Source organism: Adiantum capillus-veneris, chromosome 2 (genome assembly GCF_014529385.1).
Source record: "Adiantum capillus-veneris isolate H3 chromosome 2, ASM1452938v2, whole genome shotgun sequence".
NCBI classification, from domain to species: Eukaryota; Viridiplantae; Streptophyta; class Polypodiopsida; order Polypodiales; family Pteridaceae; genus Adiantum; species Adiantum capillus-veneris.
Window position 1 is genome coordinate 151,694,592 of NC_140932.1, and position 21,325 is coordinate 151,715,916.

The 21,325-nt window shown below is 42.6% G+C and overlaps 1 protein-coding gene and 1 pseudogene across 1 annotated transcript; both read left to right on the forward strand.

The window, feature by feature from the left end:
- Positions 1 to 9,682: 9,682 nt before the first annotated feature.
- On the forward strand, positions 9,683 to 12,084 carry LOC147463864 (uncharacterized; annotated as a pseudogene).
- A 148-nt stretch (positions 12,085 to 12,232) lies between these two features.
- Positions 12,233 to 13,734, forward strand: LOC147463865 (uncharacterized). Its single transcript, XM_086497625.1, has 6 exons — positions 12,233 to 12,296; positions 12,415 to 12,489; positions 12,920 to 12,985; positions 13,070 to 13,191; positions 13,285 to 13,308; positions 13,660 to 13,734. Exons 1-6 carry the CDS (start codon positions 12,233 to 12,235, stop codon positions 13,732 to 13,734), a joined length of 426 nt encoding a protein of 141 aa, XP_086353751.1.
- Positions 13,735 to 21,325: the final 7,591 nt, after the last annotated feature.

The window sequence follows — 21,325 nt, forward strand, 5'->3', positions numbered from 1 at the left end:
CACGATATTGGATATGCGATATGTTTAACCTTGCACTTCAGCACGGCATGCCTCATGATTGGGGTGAAAATTGGATCAAACCTTTGCACAAAGGAGGAGATGTAAACAATGTGAACAACTATCGCACTATAATGGTTGGTTCTTTGATGGCAAAGTTATTTGGATGTATCATGGAGATGAAGGTAAGTGAATGGGCTGAAAAGAACGGCAAACGTACGCTAGGCCAAGCAGGTTTTCGAAAGCATCATAGCACTATTTATCACCGTGTCACTCTTCGAGTTCTTATGGAAGCATCTCGATTGAAAGGAAAAAAAGTTGTATTATTTTTTTATTTTTATTTTTGAGAGAGTAGGAACTTGAAATTACAACTCACACACCCGACTCCATGAGGTGGAGCATCCCAGCCGGTTAAGGGTGGCCAACCCATCATATGGACGAGTGCTAGCTCAGTTGATAGAGCAAGAGCCTCTTGTGTCCAAGGTCTTGGATTCAAACCTCCTTGACAACTCGTGTGACATGAATCCCTTCGGGGCTGTTCCCATGGTCCAAAAATTTGTATTATTGCTTTGTGGATTTCAAGAAATCTTTTGACATGGTACCGCGTGGAAATCTTTGGGGACGTATGCAAAGCCTTCAAGTGCCAAGAGAATTTATGCATGCAGTCTTTCTCATCTACGAAAAAGTGATATGTCGACTACATATGGGAGATGAAATTTCAGAATTTTTTGCAAGCACCATTGGTGTCAAACAAGGATGCCCACTTTCCCCAACTCTCTTTGGGCTACTCATTGATGAATTGGAATGCATGGTTCTTGATTTTATGCAACAAGAAGGCATAGAAGAGGTTAAGATTGGAAATGTGGTGATCATGCTTTTGCTTTATGCCGATGATGTAGTGCTCTTGGCACATACCTTAGAGATGCACAAAAGCTTATGAGTGTCTTGGAACGCTTTTGCCTACATAGCGGGTTGATCGTGATGGATCCAAAACTAAGGTTATGCTTGTAAAGACCCTCAATGATGAAAATCCATGCATTGTATACAACAATGCATGGATACAAAATCCATGCATTGTATACAACAATAAGCAACTTGAAGTGGTAGATAGCTTCAAGTACCTTGGCCTTGAGGTTCCATCCAATCATAGATGGAAGGATTGTGCAATGCGTCACTTGGAAGCGGGAAAGAGGGCTTATTATGCATTTGAGAACATGTGCAATGCTGGAGAGATCAAGTGTTGGGCTCTCAAAAAGTACCTCTTTGACACATTGGTGACACCAATGCTTCTTTATGGAGTGGAGGTATGGGGTGGTAGCATCGGGAAGTCTACTTGGAAAGAGTTTGAGAATGTCCAAAAGAGTTTTCTCACCAACTTTCTCCAAGTCAAGACGCAAACACCCTACATGCTCTTACTTCTTAAGTCCGGATCGCTTCCCATTGAGGTCTTGGGCATCCAAAGGGTTGTGAAGTACATGCTTAAGACACAATGTAGCCCTTTGTATCGACTTCCTAGAATTGCATATGAAGCAAGTCAAAAGGTCCAAAAGACATGCAAGAGCAAAATAATAAGTTCGGGGTGGATGCTTGACATCAAGAAATGGTTTGGAAGATGGGATGCATGTCACTTGGTCAAGGATGCGTCGATCGACTCCCAGTTAATGAGGCCTTCTTACAACGCCAATGTATCACACCTTGGGAGAAATCTGGAGGTTCTCGCTTCAGCCATTACACCAAACACATTGCCCAAAACTACAAATCTCTCTTCTTTTCCGAACACAGTAACCAAACCCATCCCTACATCCTTGAGCCCATCCCATTGAGTGCAATCCTCACCATTGCCTCCATTCGTCTTAGCTCCCACTCTCTACGTTGCGAGACACGACGTTGGGGCACTGGCGAGGAGTCTCATTGACTTTGCACCTTAACCCCTCGTCAAGTGCCAGAGAGTGAGTACCACACACTACTTGAGTGCTCAGATTTTGATTCCGGATGTTTCAAATGAAGATTCTAACAGTGGGACCATTATTGCTACATAACGAGGTTGGTGCCACGACGCCATTGCCACAGACCACAAGCGAAAAAGGAGATGGCAAACCGCAGGGAAAGAGTAGTAAAAGGGAATGTTGGGAATGGCTTGAGGGGAAGGAAGAAGGTAGTGTGTTGTACATTAGCTTCGGAACGACGACATGCATGAGAAGCTGCAGGAGCTTGTGCTGGGCATAGAGGCGGCCGGGGTGCCATTCATATCACAAGAAGATTTAGAAATTTTCTCATGTAGGAAAATGGAGTCTTTTCCAATGTTTTTCATACAGTGAATAACATCATGAGCTTCTACTCAAGAGGCACCGCATACCTAACTAGGTACGATTAGGAGCAGGGGACCCCCGGCCCCCCCCCACCAGGCCGGCGGTCCCCTGTCCCCAATCGTACCTAGCTAGGTATGCGGTGCCTCCCTCACAGAAGCTCATGATGTTGAGGTAAGTCACAATGTGGAATTATTGTGAGAATTTGTCCAAAACTTCTTGTCTATGGGCAGTGCCGAGCGGCCTGGTGATGGGAGAGGAACTGACGGAGTGCTTTCCTGCGGGGTTTTTAGAGAGAACGGAGGAGAGAGCTTTGTTGACGCTATGGGCGCCGCAGACGTTGGTGCTGTCTCACCCATCTGTGGGGGCCTTCCTCACTCCCTGCGGCTGGAATTCTGTAATTGAGACCATGAGCATGGGGGTGCCCGTGCTCAGCTGGCCCTACAATGTTGATCACAAGGGAAACGCCCAGCTCATTGTGGAGAGGTGGAAGGTTGGCTTGGCCTTGAGAGAGTGGGGTAGTGATCAGCAGGCGGTGAAAAGGGGAAGGTGGAGAAGCTGGTTACATACCTCTTGCAAAAGGGCGGATCGGATGATGTTCAGGTGTAGCAGGATCAGGAGCAGATGAGAAAGAGAGCAACGGATGTGAAAAGGGTAGCAAGGCGTGCCGATGTCAGGGGAGATTCTTCTCACAACAACATACGAGAACCGATTCAGCTTGTCACGGCAACTGTCTCCGGGCAGAACCTCAGCAGCAGTGCCTAGGCGATAAAGCGATCGTACCTACAGGTTGATGGGCTAGGGGTTGAGGAAAGTTGTCGAGTGAATTAGGCTTTCCCCGGCGGCCGGCCCAGGGGGAGAGCAGGCATAGTAGAAATTTCATTCTTTTGAGAGGTAATTTTTCAAGCCCCTTCCATATGCAGAGGAATCCCAAAATCCGAGCCAATAAAAGCGAGCAAACCATACACCGAGCAAAACTAACAATTGTTTTGGATATCCTTGTGCAATATATTAGTTGCAATACAAAATTACGCAAACCATAAACTTTTTTTGATATCTTTGCAAGACAAATTTTTTTGATATCCTTGTCCAATATATTAGTTGCAATACAAAATTACGCAAACCATAATTTTTTTTTGATATCCTTGCAATACAAAATTACGCAAATCGTAAACTTTTTCTTGATATCCTTGTAATACAAAATTATGCAAACCATAAACTTTGCAAAACTAACAATGTTTTTTTATATCCTTGTGCAATATATTAGTTGTATATATTGTGGTGTGTGGTTGTGAAGGTGGAGTCCAAGGTGGAGTCCGGCCACCTAGTGTGTTCAGACATGTTATGGTTGTAACTGCTTGATGGTAATATAAGGAGGTGCCGGATGAGAGAGAGGCACACTTGGTTTGGACGTGTAGGCAAAGTCGACAACACACCACAATATCTTGGATTTTTGCTGGTTAGAGATACTCCCTACCTAGTTTCTTAACCTAAAAAAATAATTTTAAATTGTTCTATCTCTAACATATGCCAAAAACCTTCCATCAACATTGAAATTAACCAAAAAGGTGTATTGCATCTACATATCAAAATGGAGTGTGCAACAAAAAAAATACTGCCACACTGGAATATTTGGGGCAAAAGTTAATAGCCATAAGGACATATCACCGAAAAAGCTACTGCTATAAAATCATAGCAAGGTCCACAAGCCTTTAAGGATGCATCAGCACCCGTGAACCTCCAAGTGCTTGGACTAACTCCAATTTCGTTAAAGCCGCCTGATGCATGAACTCATGAGCATGAGGGTCAAGGCCAAGTACTTGCAAAAATATGAAGTAAATGTGCTTACATGGCATATACACAAGGCGCTTGCTTTCTCGGTTTTGAAAATCCTCGCAAGTACAACTAGGAAAATCTGACATTGTCACAGAGTATGTCACTCCCTTTGCACTTGACCCTAGAGTATTAACATAGAAAACATGTGTTTCATTGCAAACCACAATGACCTCTCGCACCAACTCTGCTGCCATGGTTCTACCCACTTCAATCTTGCCATGAAACTCCTTTGTTAATCGTGATCTCCATTTCACAATCTTTCCATCTCTAAATTTGGGACGGATGCTGCTAGCAACTCTTTGGTTCAATGGAACTGTTTCATGCATTCTTGATGCTGATGCAACTCCTGCTCACAAAACAAAACCATTGGCTTGCAGTTGCGTTACCTCTTGAGGTTGCAAATTTGTGCCCTCTACGACCACCCAAACACCGGGAGCTGGACCTGGTGGCCCTTCGACTATGCTGTGAACCTTCCAGGTGTGCATGTTATTGGAATTACAAAACCAAATGAACCCTTCCACAAGGCCTCCCAATTGTGAACCAGATGGAGGATATTTCCTGCGACCCCAAAAACAAGGAGCTGGCACCCCTATTTTGGCATCCGTTGAACAGGCATTAATGAACCGCCCACATTGATCTCCATCTTTTGACACTACACCAAAACAAGTCATCTTTCGCCCAGATTCTGTTCTCCTTATTGCCCAAACTGACTTTGCTACATTTACTTCGGGATATGGGACATCCTTTGAAGCTTTTTTTTGGTGTTGAAGCCCACCAATTGAAGTTGTCATTGTAACATACTCTGGCTTGTGGCTATCCTCCTCCAAGACAATATTTGCATCAGCAAAAATTGGCCTCTTTTTTCAAATACTCTTCTCTTGGAGTATATTTCTATTCATTTCTGTACTATTGACACCCATTTCATGCATTGAAGAATGTGTGAGGTCAACTAGTTTCTTTCCAGCTGCCGCAGAAGCAAATGAAGGTCGGTTCATGAAGCGATCTGCCAAATATTTAATGCCGGGACCGGTGGAGCTCCCAACACCTTTCAAATAGGCATTATATTTCACACTTTGAAGCACAGCTAAAGCCATATCTGCACATGCTGCCTCATACAAACTTATGTGATCCTTGTAACCAACCGAGGCACGCATACTAGCATGTTTTGACTCAGACAAGTTTGTGTTAGGAACAAAGATACCTGTAGCATCTTGCGATACAAATCTTTCCCCCCAATGAGGCACTCGTACATCCCACCAAGCCAACCATGTCTCCAATGAAGAAATCTCCCCTTCAATGGCCATTCCTGTTTTCCAAAATCTTCTAAGGTCTCCCTTACAATGCTCAACCGCATTCTCTGTAGGTGTAGTTCTCCACTTGCGACACAAAATCTTGTGCTCCTCTTGAAATGCTGGACGGATGCACTTGACAGTATGTCGAACCATACTTTGCTCCCAATGAAACAAACATGATCTCTCTTTGTCTGGAGTAGACTTCTTTGCTCCCCCAAAATAAACAGTATGCACAGCAATCCAATTGGCACTGGCTTCATCTGCCATAGATCCCCTAAACTCTGGCTTATCAAAACCCTGTTGCTTAACCACATTGTTCAGCATCTTCCTAAATTCACTCTGAGCATATTTATTTTCCACGCTAAACTCAGCAGTTGCAATGGTGAGTAGCTCTCGTACGTAAGGGTCGTAGACATGCGCTGACATAGTTGGCCATCCTTGAACACGGTGAACATGATCAAAGTGCACCCACATTTGCTCCAAATTACCTCCAGGACGCATGCGATTCACCAAATCAACTCCACTGCCCGGTCCCTTAATTGACATTTTAAATACATGAGGTTGTACTTTATCACCCAGTTGGCATGGAAAAAGGATACTATGGATAAAAGGATATCTGCACTTTCTTTTCAAGTCAAGCACTGCCTCAAGACCTTTTGAAGTGATATTCTTTGATCTTTTTGCAGACTCCAAACTTCGTTCGACTCTCCTTTTATTTGATAGGGGAGTCATACTGTCAAGGAATTCAGCAAATTCCAAATCTTCAATCATAGCACTTGCAGTTGAACCTGCTCCAATAAGCTTTTCCATGATAAGATCATTAGTGGTGGCCCTCTCCAATTGTTTCGCAGTCACCATAGGGTCCCGACTTGCTCGATCAAGCAACATTTCATCTATGTGACTTTTAACCATCCGACTCCTCCCTTCTGCACATGGATGATTATGTTCTCCAAGATGCAAAGCACACCTAGTACAATTATGCTTATCTCTAGGCAAACAATAGTAAATCACTGCAGGACATGTAGATACACATTCTGGAATCTGTCCACAATGAGTGCATACCAGTGTGCCATATTGAGAAGAGATCAATCCTTTAGGACTGGATTTAACAAGCCGACCTCGCCATTGAGACTCATTGAACATATTTGAGCACAAATAAAATGGACAATCAATGTTGATGCAGAGCAAATGCCCAGAGAATCTACTAAATCTGACAATGCCATTAAAACTATCACTGCTACAAGTGACATACTCTGTCCACATGTGACTATCATGTCTTTGCTCCATACCACTCATACCTGAAGAATTACCAGATGGCGGTAATTCAAAAGCAATATATCCATCATAATGAGCTGGTAGCTCATCAGTACAGACCACTTCCTTGGCTTGATGGAGGGCAATATATAAATTACTTTGCAATGGCATGCACTTAATCATGTCAATAACACTCGCATTGATCTAAGAGAGAGGCACTTTCTTGTCTTTCATGTCTTGAGAAACTCTGCCAATGCCAGCATCAATCTGATCCTCACTTCTCATATCCACCTTGTAGAACTGGTGTTGTTCATGATCAAGCATAAAAGTTTGCTCACCATCTGATGATATAGTAGCTTCTACCTTGACTTGCGGTCCAGATAATGTTAGTGGACGAAGACAGAAATTAGCATCACGAAGCTCAAAATGTTCTTGAAAAGAAGCAACTGTCAAAGAATAAATTCTGGTATCGAACATAAGCACTAGCTTCTGTCCACGCCCTGGACCAAAAACTGTAATGCATCTCCCCATGGGTTAATAGTGTGTTTAGCAGAGGGTAAGAATATCAAAGAGTAGTGGCATGGTTGTTTTTTATACAGTGGGTGTAAATAGAATAGAGTGATATCTTTAAAATTCTATCCATAAGCACAAGCCGCCAGCAATATTGCACGTTTGTGTTCACACAAACATTAATTATTGTTTTATAAAATATATATTAGAAATAATAATTCACTATATAATATAGTCAAAACATGAAATATAAAGTGTTCAAAAAACGAGCCTGCTTTGAGTGTTAAAACACTTAAAAAGGACCTGTTTTAGTTTTAAAAAACACTAAAAAAACGAACCTGCTTTTAATTTTAAAAACACTAAAAAACGACCCTGCTTTTAGTTCTTTGAATTTTACGATTTTAAGTCAATCAAGCATATTAGTGACAACCGAACTTCACCTACCCAGTTAAATGTCCCATGCACAATATCCCATGCTGAAGTTAAGGGTGTTTACCCTATGCTGAGTGTTTTTGGTCACAAATTTCTAAAATGCTCATCAAGTTTTTCAAAATTTCCAAAGTACCCCTTGTCGTGAGATTGAATTTCTTGAAAGGTAGAAAACCTGTAGCTTTTCATAAGAAGACTGACTGTCTATTAATACGAGTAATTGCTTTATTATTTTTAGTTATAATTTTGCATGGTAATTTGTGCCAAATTACATGCTAAGAAATTAAAAACGGAGTCATGGTTTCATATTCTTCAATCAAGCGCGGAAAAAACCTAGATATAGTGTAATCCCAACTATAAATTTTGAAATTTACCTTTAAATTTTATATTTAAAGGTTAAAAAAACCCGTAAAATTTAGAAAAAATTAGTGTAAGTTGGTATAAATTACCATGCAAAATTTCCGTTGTTCCACATATGTAAAATTTAGAAAAGATATAGTGTAATTTGGTGAAAAAACCCGTAAAATTTAGAAAAGATATAGTGTAATTTGGTATAAATTACCCGTAAAATTTAGAAAAAATTAGTGTAATTTCCGTTGTTCCACATATGTAGGTTTGCCAAGTTTTCAAAAAAAAGATTTTTTCAAGCATTGTGATCATTAGCTATACGCGGGCAACTCCATGATCATTAGATATACTCCATGCACTAATTAATACCTCCTGAGAGAGAGAGAGAGAAAGAAAGAAAGATAGGGAACGATCATAATATGAAAGGGGCCCTGCAGGCCCCTACTGTAGTTTTTTATAGCAATTCACAGGTATAGCTTTAAAGAAATTCACATGTCTCTGCAGCGCTCTCTCTCATCTCTCTTTGCGTTGTCTCTGTAGTCTGATGCCGCTTGCAGAGTTGCCAAGCCTTTCACGCCAAGACTTTCATGCCAAGCCTCAGGTTCCCTGTCGCCTCTCCCCTCCACCTGCTCGCCACCAAGCGGCTTGCTTGCACCCACCAAGCCTAATGTTCCCTCTCGCCTCTCCCCTCCACTTGCTTGCGCCCACCAAGCTCTCAAGCTGATAACGCTCGGAGAAGGGAGAACCTACTGGGAGTACCTCAAGTTCGGAGCTCGGAGATCGGAGCTCGGAGAAGGGAGAACCTTCTGGGAGTCTAACTTGGCCATGGGGAGAAGGGAGTCTACGTCGGCCCGAAAACCTCCTGCCAGGTAGATTTGTAAACTACCTGTAGCCATCCACGCCGGCGTGGATGGCTACAGGTAGTTTTTTTTTTCAATGTTTTAAAGCTATGTTTCTAAGGGTTATGTTTTAATTAAAATGAGAAGCCTTCTGTAACTGTAACTCTTCACGTTGAAATTGGAATTTGAACCTTTCTGTAACTATAACGCTCTCTATAAAGCCCAAGAGAGATGTTGGAGGGGTAGTGCACCCCCGCAGAGAGAGAGAGAGAGAGAGAGAGAGAGAGAGAGAGAGAGAGAGAGAGAGAGAGAGAGAGAGAGAGAGAGAGAGAGAGAGAGAGAGAGAGAGAGAGAGAGAGAGAGAGAGAGAGAGAGAGAGAGAGAGAGAGAGAGACCTTCTTGCCAGTGTATAGGAGAATCATGGCAGAAACTCAAACCAAAGCGCTTGTGTTGGGATAAATTGCCAAGGCTCTGCCAAGACTTCTGTGTAATTTCCTTATCATTATGATTCTAAGCCTAAACTACCTGTAGCCATCCACACCGGCATGGATGGCTAGAAGGAGTTTTGGATGTGAAAATCTACCTGTTTATAATCTCTCTCTGAGAATCTTCATATCTGTATAGCTTCTCTTAAAACTACCTGAAGCCATCCACACCGGCGTGGATGGCTAGAAGTAGTTTCTTGCAACATTTGTTTAGCAGTAGTGATTCATTTTTGCATTGAATTTAATCATGTTTTATTAAGCTAAGTAAGCTCAGCCAAGCTATCCATGCCAACATGGATGTCTAGAGGGAATTTCTCGAGATTAATTTTTATAATTGACCATACATTTTTGAAATTGTTAGCTCTCCTCTATCAATCCAAGCCGACATGGATGCTTATGTGGAGATCAATAAGATAAAGTTTTGATTTTTTGAATTGCCTCTAGGCATCCGCGTCGGCATGGATGCCTAGAGGGAATTTTAGTGAAGTAATTAAATTGTGTTTGGTTTTGTTTTGCAAGTCCTTCAATTCATGGACGAGGTCGCAGAGGAGACGACTTTCTTCAACTCAAGCTTCCAGTATCTTAGAGAGCAGTGATCAAATAAGTGCAGTCTCTGTCACAGATATGTCAGATGGTTTGGAGACACAGGAGGAGGAGATGCAAAGTCAGGACTTAGGGCTTGGCTCCATAAATGAAGTTGATGAATCTCTTGCCCCACAAGAGGCATGTTTTCAAATAGTGCCTTATGTCGTAAGAGATGAAGTAGTAGTAGAGACTGAGACAGAGGAAGAGCACAAACTTTACATGCATAGAGGACAAGATATTCTTCAATGTACTCGCATGTTCAGTTGTTTTGACTGTCCACCAATTCCTTTATGTCGATTGATCCCATATGCAAGGGTGAGAGGCTTACGAGATGATGTTAGTGGATTGAAAGCTGCTTTTGCAAAGGAGGGCTACATGCAAGAAAAAGGAGCTTTTATTGTTTCAGTTTGGAATTGCAAGAAGGAGGAAGCTTATGTGACAGGTATTTCATTTCTCTGCTTTGGACTTTCCTACTCTCTGTTTCTATGTTGTTTTTTGTTTCTCTCATAAATAGTAGTTGAGTGTGCTTTTCTGCCTATGATTATCTTTTTTGCAGAGGACCTTCTTTCTTCATGGGAACCAATATGGGTTGATATATATAAAGAGTTTGAAACTGAGCTTTCTAAAAGACCAAATCTTCAAGTTCTCTCTAATAAAATGTTCTATGTTTGGGAGGTAATCATAGAACGGTCGCTTGGATGGCTGCTATTAGAGAGAGATTCTCCGTTGATCGAGAGAAACATTGTAGTGTGCTTTGTACAGTTATTGATCCTTCTCGAGTGCCAGAGATAGCTCTGATTAGTAGCTTGCAAAGAATGAATTTGTAAGCTTCATGACTTTCTATATATTTTAGTAGAAATTTTCTATGCTGTGTTTCTGACTTTGTATATATTGTATATGACCTTGGAATAGCATGCATACACATGCCCTTCTAGTCACGCATCTTAGGGATGAGCTTGTCAACTGCTCCCACATTTGTGCAGCAGATCATGAAGCCTATGTAACAGGGCTACCAGAAAAAGATCAAAAGTTGATTACTGCAGTCCGTAAGAAATACTCCAAGGGTGTGGAGCCTTGGTATCCACTTACTTGTCGATACTTGGGAAAGCTCTTATACGATGTGAGTATCTTTGGCTTGCTTTTTTGGAACGATCTTATATTTTTACATATATTAAATTGTGTATTGAAGGATAAAATATGCAAGTAATTGAGCCAAAGAGTATGTGCTTGTTTTTTGCAAATTATTTATTGTTAAGTATGTTTTGAAGGTTCAAATGTCCAAGGAATTGAGCCAAAGAATAGAGAAAGCTAGGCACACAATGACAAACGAAGAACTAATAAAAGAGGAGGAGAAAACATTGAATGATTTAGCACTCAAATATGGAGAGCGCGTTGGGAAGGTGGTTGAATTATTTTTGTTTTGGGTGTTTTGCACATAGTGTAATAGCTGTTTAAACTTGGTTTTCTATTCGTTCCTCAAAAACTGCAGTTGCTAAATATTGTTGATCCGAATCTTGGACCGGATTGGATGGTTCGAGTTCTTGCACTCAAATGGGGTCCTAATAGTTGGGCTACGCTTGAGAAACTGAACTTGATTGCTATGCATGATGCTCCTGTCTTGAGCAAACTGTTATGGGTTTCCTTGCTTGAGGCAGATAAGATTACTAGATCCTCTTATGGTTTAAAGAAAGGAGATCATGTGTATCACATGTGAGTAAAGTTTCTTTTGACTTTCAAGAATCTTTGATGTAGAGTTTCTAGTTTTTGTGATTATTTTAGTTTTTTCTCAACTTCCTTGTTATGTAGTTGGATCCGTAGAGAGGGCCTTCTACAAAAGATTTTTGATAGGGCCACAAAGTTTGTGGAGGACTTGAGCAACATTGATGATGGTATTTTTTTGCCTCATGATTGCTCTCTTGCCTCTTACTTTGAGGAGGTCAAGTTTGAAGCACGACCCTATCTTTATCCTTTGGAGACCTCTCTTGAAGCTAAGACAAAAGATGTTGACAAGCAAGCTATGAAGAAAGTGGACATGGCATCTCAGCGGCTAGCCTACAAGTCAAACTCATCATACTTTTATTTCAAGATTTCCATAATTACGAAGTGTGTAGTGATGTTATTTTGTTATTTTGTTATTTTGTTTTAGATTTCTATTATTCTTGGTTGGAAAAGGCTTTCTACCAGGTATTCCATTCTTAGCTAAGCAGTGGGCACAACTATCTACTGGGGAAGGATGCATGTACTCCCCTTCCATGCATAAGCTCACTACTTGGGAGATGGAGGCATGTCCATGGTGGATAGACATGGCTTCTGGGCATGTATTGGCAAGAGAGAGAGAGCTTCACGATACTATGAGATTTGGTGGCACATCCGTCGATGTGCCTCTCCCTCTTAGAGTGGACGAGGTTATATCCAGTAAATGGCTACTCAAAATAGCCTCAAACATAATTTGTCTAAGAGCTTTAAATTCTCTTTTTCCTAAAGTTATTTGTTATACATACCGGTAATATTGTGTTTCTTTGGTTTTTTCAAGCTACAAATACTTCTCGCAAGGGAAAGGAGGTGATTGTTGAGACTAGGGTGGATGCAAACATGGAGGGAGAGCATGGTGAGCTTTCACTTGCGATGAAATTGTTTGTTTCGTTCGTTTATTGGAGTTAAGTCACTTTGTACTGCCTCTTGTATCGCAGTACCTCTTGGGGAGATTGTTGCAAAGAAAACGATTTCTTTTGTCTACATCGTTGATACTCCCTTGTCTTCTCTGTCCTCATTGCGTGACTCACGATGCATGGCCATTTCTGGGGACTACATAGCCATTACTTCTGATTTTAGGGCCGATGTTCGACATCCGGCATGGATTCGTGTTCATGAGCACATGGAATGTGCACGCCTCGATGGGACCTTGTGCATGCGTGGTGGGAGAACAGTCTCATGGGCTGCTGATTTTATTTTTTTGGATCTTCCCTTTGGTGGTTCCCCATTAGCCTTCCCTGTTGTACCCCTTTGGGATGTTTGTAGCGAGGATCATGTTTGTGCAGGCATGCAATTTTCATATTCGAGTTTGTCAGACTTAGGGTGGTTATTGATCATGGTCTCTATGGCAGGTTTTTGCTTCATTCATAATTTTATACAATACTTGTTGATTTTTGTTGTGTGTTTTCTATTGTGACTTTTGAAACCTCTTGCAGGAGATACCATTGGTTGGATTGAGAGATTTTGTCGTGCATCAGAGATGGCTATTCATCGTTGCATTGTGGTCTTCCATCATGGAGCTTATGGTTATGGTAACAGCTTTGGTGGTCGGATTGAGGTAATGCTCTTCTACATATTAACTTGTTTGTTTCTCATTTTGGTGTGTTATTATTATTGTGATTGTCCTCTAATTGTCTATGTGGTGGTGTAGTGTCATTGTTCTCTCTTACTTATGGTGCATAGGGTTGGCATGCAACCACCTTGATTTGTGGTTGAGAACACCCCACTATTCAATCGGCTTGGCATGCAGCCTTTGGATTCTTACATGATGCACCATCTTCCAGAGTCTTCTCTAGCCAGATCATCATCAGGGGAGCCATGGCATGGTGGCTTGCAACGAAGTCACTCTTTTATTGCATGTTTTGTGGAGCTTCTTTGTAGGCCTGGAGGTCTTTGTTTGGAGTTGGGATGTGGTACAGCGCCCGTATTGGCAGCATGCTTAGGCACAGGGAGGGTGTGTGCAGCAGTTGACATTGATGACACTTTGATTTCAGATTATGTGCAACCATTATTTCGCCCTAAAAAGCGAAGCAGAGAGGGAGCCTCCACCTCTCCTGATGTTGATGATATGGGTGACATGCCTTCGCGTGTCAACCATTAGGAGAAATATGAACCTTGCATGGGCCTTGTAAGGAATCCTAATTTTTAGGGATTAAGGCTAATGTTGTGTGGGGTTTAGGGGGCAAGGGCATTGAAGAAGGTAGTTTTGAGTAGGCTTTTCTAGCCTTTTTTTTAGACAAATGTAGGATGTGGACCTAAAAGGTTGCTTTCTCTCTCTAGCTTTTTTTAAAGTGAAGGAAGCATAGGGGTGTGTCCACATCAGCAATTCCGTGGGTCAAAAAGAGTCAAAATTTGACTTTTTTTAAAAATTTTCATTTTTATTTGTTTTTTACTTAAAACTCCCTCCCAACATATATACATATCCAAAAATCATTTTTTGACCCATTTTTTAACCCACAAGCTTAGAAAGTCCATTTTTTCAAAAATCTTTTCCCCCAAAAAGTAATAAACATTTTGTTCTCTCATCCTCCTCCCTCCTCCCTCCTCTCTCCCTCTCCCTCTCCTCTCCCTCTCTGCCCCTACCTTCCTCCTCCTCCCCAATCTCTCCCTCCCCTCCCTCCCTCCTTCTCTCCTCCCATCCTGCTCGGCCTCTCTACCCTTCCCCCTCTATCTTTTCATCATTTGCTTCCTCACGCAACAGCTTCCATGGTGCTCATGGACATCACAAATGGTTTGCTTCCACCACCACGTACTCCGCACACCAAAAGCAATACATATTCGCTTACCCACGGCATTTGCACCGAAGACCACTAGTGAAGGTGATCAAAGGTCATCACAGGAACGTCGCACCGCTTGTGAGACCAATGTTGACAATTGGGTGGATGGCCATTTGTACCCTTACGATCCTATAAGCCGCTTCCATCCACCATTTAATAGCCTTTCCACATTTCTTCAATTTCTTGGGAGGGGAGAAGCAGGCTTATTAGGCTATTGCAAGCGGCTGTGTATGGGTGCAGGTGCTTCTTTGCATATGTGGATGCACGAATGTCAAGCTCTTCACCTCAAGACGACGGCATTACAAGAGAGTGTTGCCTCTTTGGAGAGGGTAGTTAAAAGTCTTGAACAAAAAATGCAAGAAAAGGAGTCCCACATCCAGAAGCTTACCAACACCATCACATAGTTGAAAGAAACACCCCTTGGTGCAAGGGAACGCAAACGCCCGTATTCATCCATTGAAACTCTTGCACATTCCGGAGGAGCACGCAAATGACGAGTTACAGCCACAAGGTGATTTGGTCTTTACTTGCATGCTGCATTCTTACTTCACACTATTTTCTAACATTTATGTTTATTTGTTGCTAGAAACTTCATCCAGGAGGCATGCGGTGGAACAAGCCAAGATAATCGAGTCAACCTTCTCACTAGTTGTCTCAATACCGAGGACGTTATTTCTATCTTACAATCACCTGGAGGTAAGCACATTAAGGATGCAGTCACCAAGGACCTTATGCGTAAATTAAGAAATGTGGTTAATGATGATGACGTTCAACAAGCTTGTGATGAGGCTGGAATCAGCACCAAAGCCTATCAGGCTATTTTCCAACTCCTAAAGGATGCCCTCAAAGAACATGGCATTGTGGAAAACCTATTTCCTGTTCCTCACAAGGTCAAGCTCGCAAAGAAGGCCACAAACGAAGATGTGTTCTCCCGCATTGGGACATACCTACACATTGAGGACACAATGCCAACTTCCCTTTACGCTTCGTGCGCAACAAAGACAAGGGGAAAAGGTAAGAAACAATCCATAAGACCTTCGAATAAGGGCTTTCCTTACACAATGTGGAACAATATTTTCGTGGATCTTAGAAGGCTTCAAGAAGCCATGCTTAGATTTTACGAGTTACCTGAAGAAGGTGACACACTTTACTTTTTTCTTTGGTATTATTCTTTTCATAGAAGCTGAAGTTTAAGGTCTTAGCACTATTTATTTTGTAGTGCTTGGCACAAAAGTCGCTTTTGTGCTGAAACTCGATGAGTGTCAAATAGTGAAATGCCGAAGGTTAGAGAGGCTAAGTGTCACTCTAATGAACGAGGCCCTTCTGCAAACCAAGCGAAGGGATTCAGTCGAGCCATATCCCACCCTATCTTTTAGCGTGCAATCAGAGAAAGACATTTGGTGGTTGGGTGCTATTGAGGTGCCCAAAGAGACCAATGGAGTACTTTCGTGGATTTTTGAGAGAACTCCATGGATCACAGAAGTAATACACTCCCAAATTGCAAGTCAGAAGTTGGAGATTGAGGGCTTTGGTAGTTATGATGTGGAGTGGCACTTAGGTGGGGATTTGAAGACCATAAAGTGTTTGCTTGGCTGCAAACAAGGGGCTTCTTCTCTCATGCCTTGTCCATTTTGCACTCGAGGGTACAAACCTAATGGACAAAAATCACATAAGAGCATTGCAAAGGCCAGTTACATGCTTCCATGGCAAGGGCATGGAGAACAAGGGTTAGATTGTCATGATGTCGGAGATGAAGGTAGAGAATGGGAAGCGTCTATTCAGAGATGTCCCATGCTCAATGCCCCAGACCGTGATCAAAAGGACCACACTTGGAATCCAATCTTTCGATTTCCTCTATCGAATGTACATTTTTGTACATTACACGCATTCATGCGTAGTTTTGATAGGCTATTGAAGCTCCACATTGACTATGCTTTCACAATGAAACCGTTGGAAAAGTCCCAGGAAGCGATCGAAAGAGTGGAGGTACTCTTGAATTCCATTGGCTGTCATGGTGGAAATGTGTCTATAGTTGCTGCAAAGAACACAGGGGAGGCCCATGAAATTGCTCAACAAGTGTCAATGAGTGGACAAAAAGCTAGACACTTTTTGAAGAAAGTTTCCCAAGGAAAGCCAAGTCGATATGATGCTCAAAGCAGCTCCAACCAGCAGGCAGGTAACCTTTGGGAGCTTTGGAAGGAGTTATGCAAAGCTACTACTGACAATGATTCAAATGGCGAGCTTGCAAACAAGCGCAAGCAAGTTTGGGCCCATTTTGATAAAATGGTCAAGCTTATGAGCCTTAACAGCACAACAGAAGAACAATGGCAATCATTTCAAGAAGCTTTGGCGGATTTTACCAAGGTCTTATCCCTTTCTTGGGGTGAAAATAACATCACACATTACATGGTAAGTCATTCATGGTGTATTCATTAAAAGGGATTGTTTTTATTTAATAATGTGGATCGTTTGCTCATGTGAACAGCATATCTTGTTTGCGCATGGTGCATTTTTTATGCACAAGTATGGATCGCTTGAAATTTTTAGCACTCAAGGCATGGAGAAGTCCCATTATCGAGCAAGGGGAGTGTACTTCAAAAATACTCGACATGGTGGTGGAATGGTGCAATCCAATTATTTGGAGGAGATGTTCAACTGGTTTTTTCGCACAACATTTGCTCGTAAGCTCACAATGGAGCGTGCGCGACAATCCAAGATTGCTATTGAAGTGCATAAATGGAGTCGTCAAGAGCATAGCAACAAGTGGCAAATGTCGCAAGGTCCCACCAAGCATGCTGCATGGCGACGATGCAGAGTGCGACAAGGATCAAAGTGGATATTACGCGAGTCACTAAACGTGAACGCAGGGTCCAACTCTTAGCGACATGTTTATTTAAAAAATAATACTTCTTTTAAAAAAATTAGTGTGAACAGGGCCCTTTTTAAATGGGCCCTTATAAATATTGCATGCTCTCATAAATCACTCATTTCTTAAGAACAGGTGAGCTCTTACCAACGAAATGGCGCGCACCAAACAAACCGCGAAAGAGCATCCGCCTGCCAACAAAAACACCCTCCAAGGATGTGAGAAGCCGTCATGGCTTAAAGGCACAAGAAAACGGCCACGAACACCTAGCCGTTCCAGGAACTCTTCTGGTAGTGGGCATGGTGGTAGGGCACGAGAGTCATCAAGGACTGTTGAATCTCCACCTCCTCAAGATATAACACCTAGAAAGAGAATGAAGCAACGTGCCCAGCGCTGGAGAGAAGCAGAGGGCCAGCAAACATCAGAGTCCGATAGGGAGCAGCCTTCGCGCCCCCAATCACAAGCAGGACCATCCAGGACTCGGGTGGTCAATACAGACACCGAATCAGAGAGTGAGCCACCATGGCTGCGAGAAAACATACCGCGCACACACCGGGTGGCCGTTGGGGGGAAGACATTGCCTCAAGGCAAGGGAGCTCTCCCCACACGACAAGATCGGCAACCAAGGGAAGAGGAAGAATTAGAACAGGCTGCAGAACCAGCCCCTAAGCATGTAAACAGACGCAAGTCTAAGTTTTTCAAGAAGCCTTCACGCCGCCCGCCAGCAAATGTGCAAGTGCCCCCAAGACAACCGCAGCGGCGCCGAAAAATAGCAAGGGCATTTGCAGAAATCCGCCACTACCAGAAGACGACGGAGCTCTTGATTCGACGCGCCCCCTTTGCTCGCACTGTGAAGGAAGTGCTTCAAAGCTATGGAAATCAGTATAGAATGCAAGCAATAGCGCTAGAGGCTATTCAAGAAGCTGCAGAGGCCCACATAATTTCAGTGTTGGAAGATACCAACCTATGTGCCATTCATGCAAAGCGAGTGACAATACAGCCAAAAGATATGCAACTTGCACGACGATTGCGACGAGACTTCGAGCATTAGCCGAAGTTACCCCTCTTTTTGTATTGCACACCCTTATCTTTGTAATGATTTGACTTTCCAATGACAATATGATCAACAGTTGTGTCTACTCTGTCTATTATCTTTGTAATTTCAAGTTCTGTATATAATTGTAGTCAATTTCAGTAAATTTGTGTATTTTAAGTAACCTTAGGGGTAGATAAGCCTACAAGGGGCAAAAAAAAGTCCTGGCCACAAGGGCGTGCAAATGACCCATCCAAAACTGATGGATGGGCCATTTGCGCGCCCTTGTGGCCAGGCCTTTTTTTGCCCCTTGTAGGCTTATCTACCCCCAAGGGTACTTAAAATAACCAAATTTACTAAAACCTATTGGTTTTGCATCAATATTTTATATGGATCCTTACGGACACCTTTTTTTGGTCATTTCAAGCTTTGAATTCCTTATAGGATATCAAAACTAATAACATATTGTGAAACCAAGTGTCCAATGTAATTTGACTTTTTGGTGCAAGGGTGTAGTAGGTAGAGCTAAAGCAAGTGATAGTTTGCTGGAAACTTCATTTCATAATTGATTTGAGCTTTTCAAATGTCCTTGAGTGTGAACATATAATGGAATTGCCATAAAAAGGTTGCATTTAAATGAATGCTGCAAAACCAATCCATTGCAATAAATTTGTGCATTTTAAGTACCCTAGGGGGTAGATTGGCCTATAAGGGGCAAAAAAATGCCTGGCCACAAGGGCGCGCAAATGGCCCATCCAAAAATGATGGATGGGCCATTTGCGCGCCCTTGTGGCCAGGCCTTTTTTTGCCCCTTATAGGCCAATCTACCCCCTAGGGTACTTAAAAAGCACAAATTTATTGCAATGGATTGGTTTTGCATCAATATTTTATATGGATCCTTATGGACACCTTTTTTTTGGTCATTTCAAGCTTTGAATTCCTTATAGGATATCAAAACAAATAACATATTGGGAAACCAAGTGTCCAATGTAATTTGACTTTTTGGTGCAAGGGTGTAGTAGGTAGAACTAAAGCAAGTGATAGTTTGCTGGAAACTTCATTTCATAATTGATTTGAGCTTTTCTAGTGTCCTTGAGTGTGAACATATAATGGAATTGCCATAAAAAGGTTGCATTTAAATGAATGCTGCAAAACCAATCCATTGCAATAAATTTGTGCATTTTAAGTACCCTAGGGGGTAGATTGGCCTATAAGGGGCAAAAAAATGCCTGGCCACAAGGGCGCGCAAATGGCCCATCCAAAAATGATGGATGGGCCATTTGCGCGCCCTTGTGGCCATGCATTTTTTGCAGCTTATAGGCTAATCTAACCCCCTAGGGTACTTAAAAATCACAATTATACTCAAATTGACTGCAATTACATACCTTGAAATAACAAAGTCAAAAAACAATTCATATCACCAATTGAAACAATTTTCAAGATTGACAAATCAGATTGAAAAGAATTTGCAATATAGAGAGACAATTTCAAATATTTTTTATTCCTTCTAGCACGGTGATTTTACATCATGTATCTGAGGAGTTCATAAATTTTTTGACCATTTCCTGGCGCCTATTTTGCGCGTAAGGCAACTCCCCAGTCAAGAGGGACTGCGCTATGGCATTTGGGTCAGTTGAGCCAATGGAAGCATGTATCCCTATCTGGGCAAGCACTTTACCACGAAAGCCAGTGCCAAACGCTGTGCATACAAGGGATCTACGCACTAGGAACACTTGATGCGCAGTTTGAGCAATGGTACTCAAACACAAAAACTTGCTCAAAGCTTTTAACGACCAAGTCATAAAATGAGCTTGGGGAGTAAATTCATTATGGATAATGGCCACATCGCCAGGGGGGAGTTGTCCGAGGTAATGCACAAGGGAAGCTTGAGGTCCAAAGCCCGTCCGCTTGCCACCCGTCCTTGCAGCAAAATCATCAACCTCCACAACATCCTGTCATAAACCGATGAAGGTTGAGAAAAAAGACAACGAAGGATAAAATAGTACCATGAAAATTAGGATACAGTTTATCTCCTGCTCCTTGTCATCCTCCTCCCTGTTGCCCTTTGCATCCAAGTCAATGGTCCCATGCACCACAGATACAAGCTTTGGATCATCAGATGGGAGGTTGCATAATGGCATAGGCATCCTAGCAGCCTCAACCTTGGCTTGCGTAGCTTGGAAATCTTCATCAGCCACGTGCAACTGCTCTGCTGCCAGGACCTCCGCACATACAACTGCAATAGTGTCAGCAACAGAGTCCCCATCTGGCAAGAGCTTGCTTTCTAGGGCATCTGGCGTATTGTCTAAGGGACATTTGCTGCTGTTGCATAGCACGCTCAAGCATTCATCCATGCGCAGGCCAAATGATTTTTCCAAATCATTCAGGAACACAAACTCCTCCCTATCCACTAACACTGAGGAGAAGCCGCTAATTTCTACCTCTGGGATAGCCACATCCGTCAGTGGTAGTGGCACTGGAGTGTCACTAGGGCCAGCCGCAACTATGGATTTCTCAACCACTTCCTCAAGACCCCTAGGGTACTCCAGCTGGTGTGCTTTTCCTTCCGCTGCAGGGTTCATGGGGATAACCTGCTGCTCCTTGGTGTCCTTGATAAAGGACCCAACTTGAAGGTGTGGTAAGCAGAGCTCCTCCAAATCAGGTTCCTCGCTCACCAAGAAGATAAATGTTGCGAGCCGAGAAAGGTACTCCACCCCCAACTTGCACTTCTTGAGCGCTGACACCCCAGGGGCTTGCTCGTCCAAGTAATGGCCTGCATTGGTTGCAATTTCTTGGAATCGTTGCAACCACTTGGCGAATGGACGATCACCTTTGTGTATATAGCGCAAAAGATCGCAAGGCACCAAGATCCCTGCATGTGGCGGGATAGATACAGAATATTTTATGATGTGCTCCTCCATGAACGCAGAAATCTCCTCAAATGCATCCATGTGAAGGGCAACTGTGGCGTCAAGGTCAGGGAGACGAGTAAAAAAGGTGTGGAGGTCCAACTTCC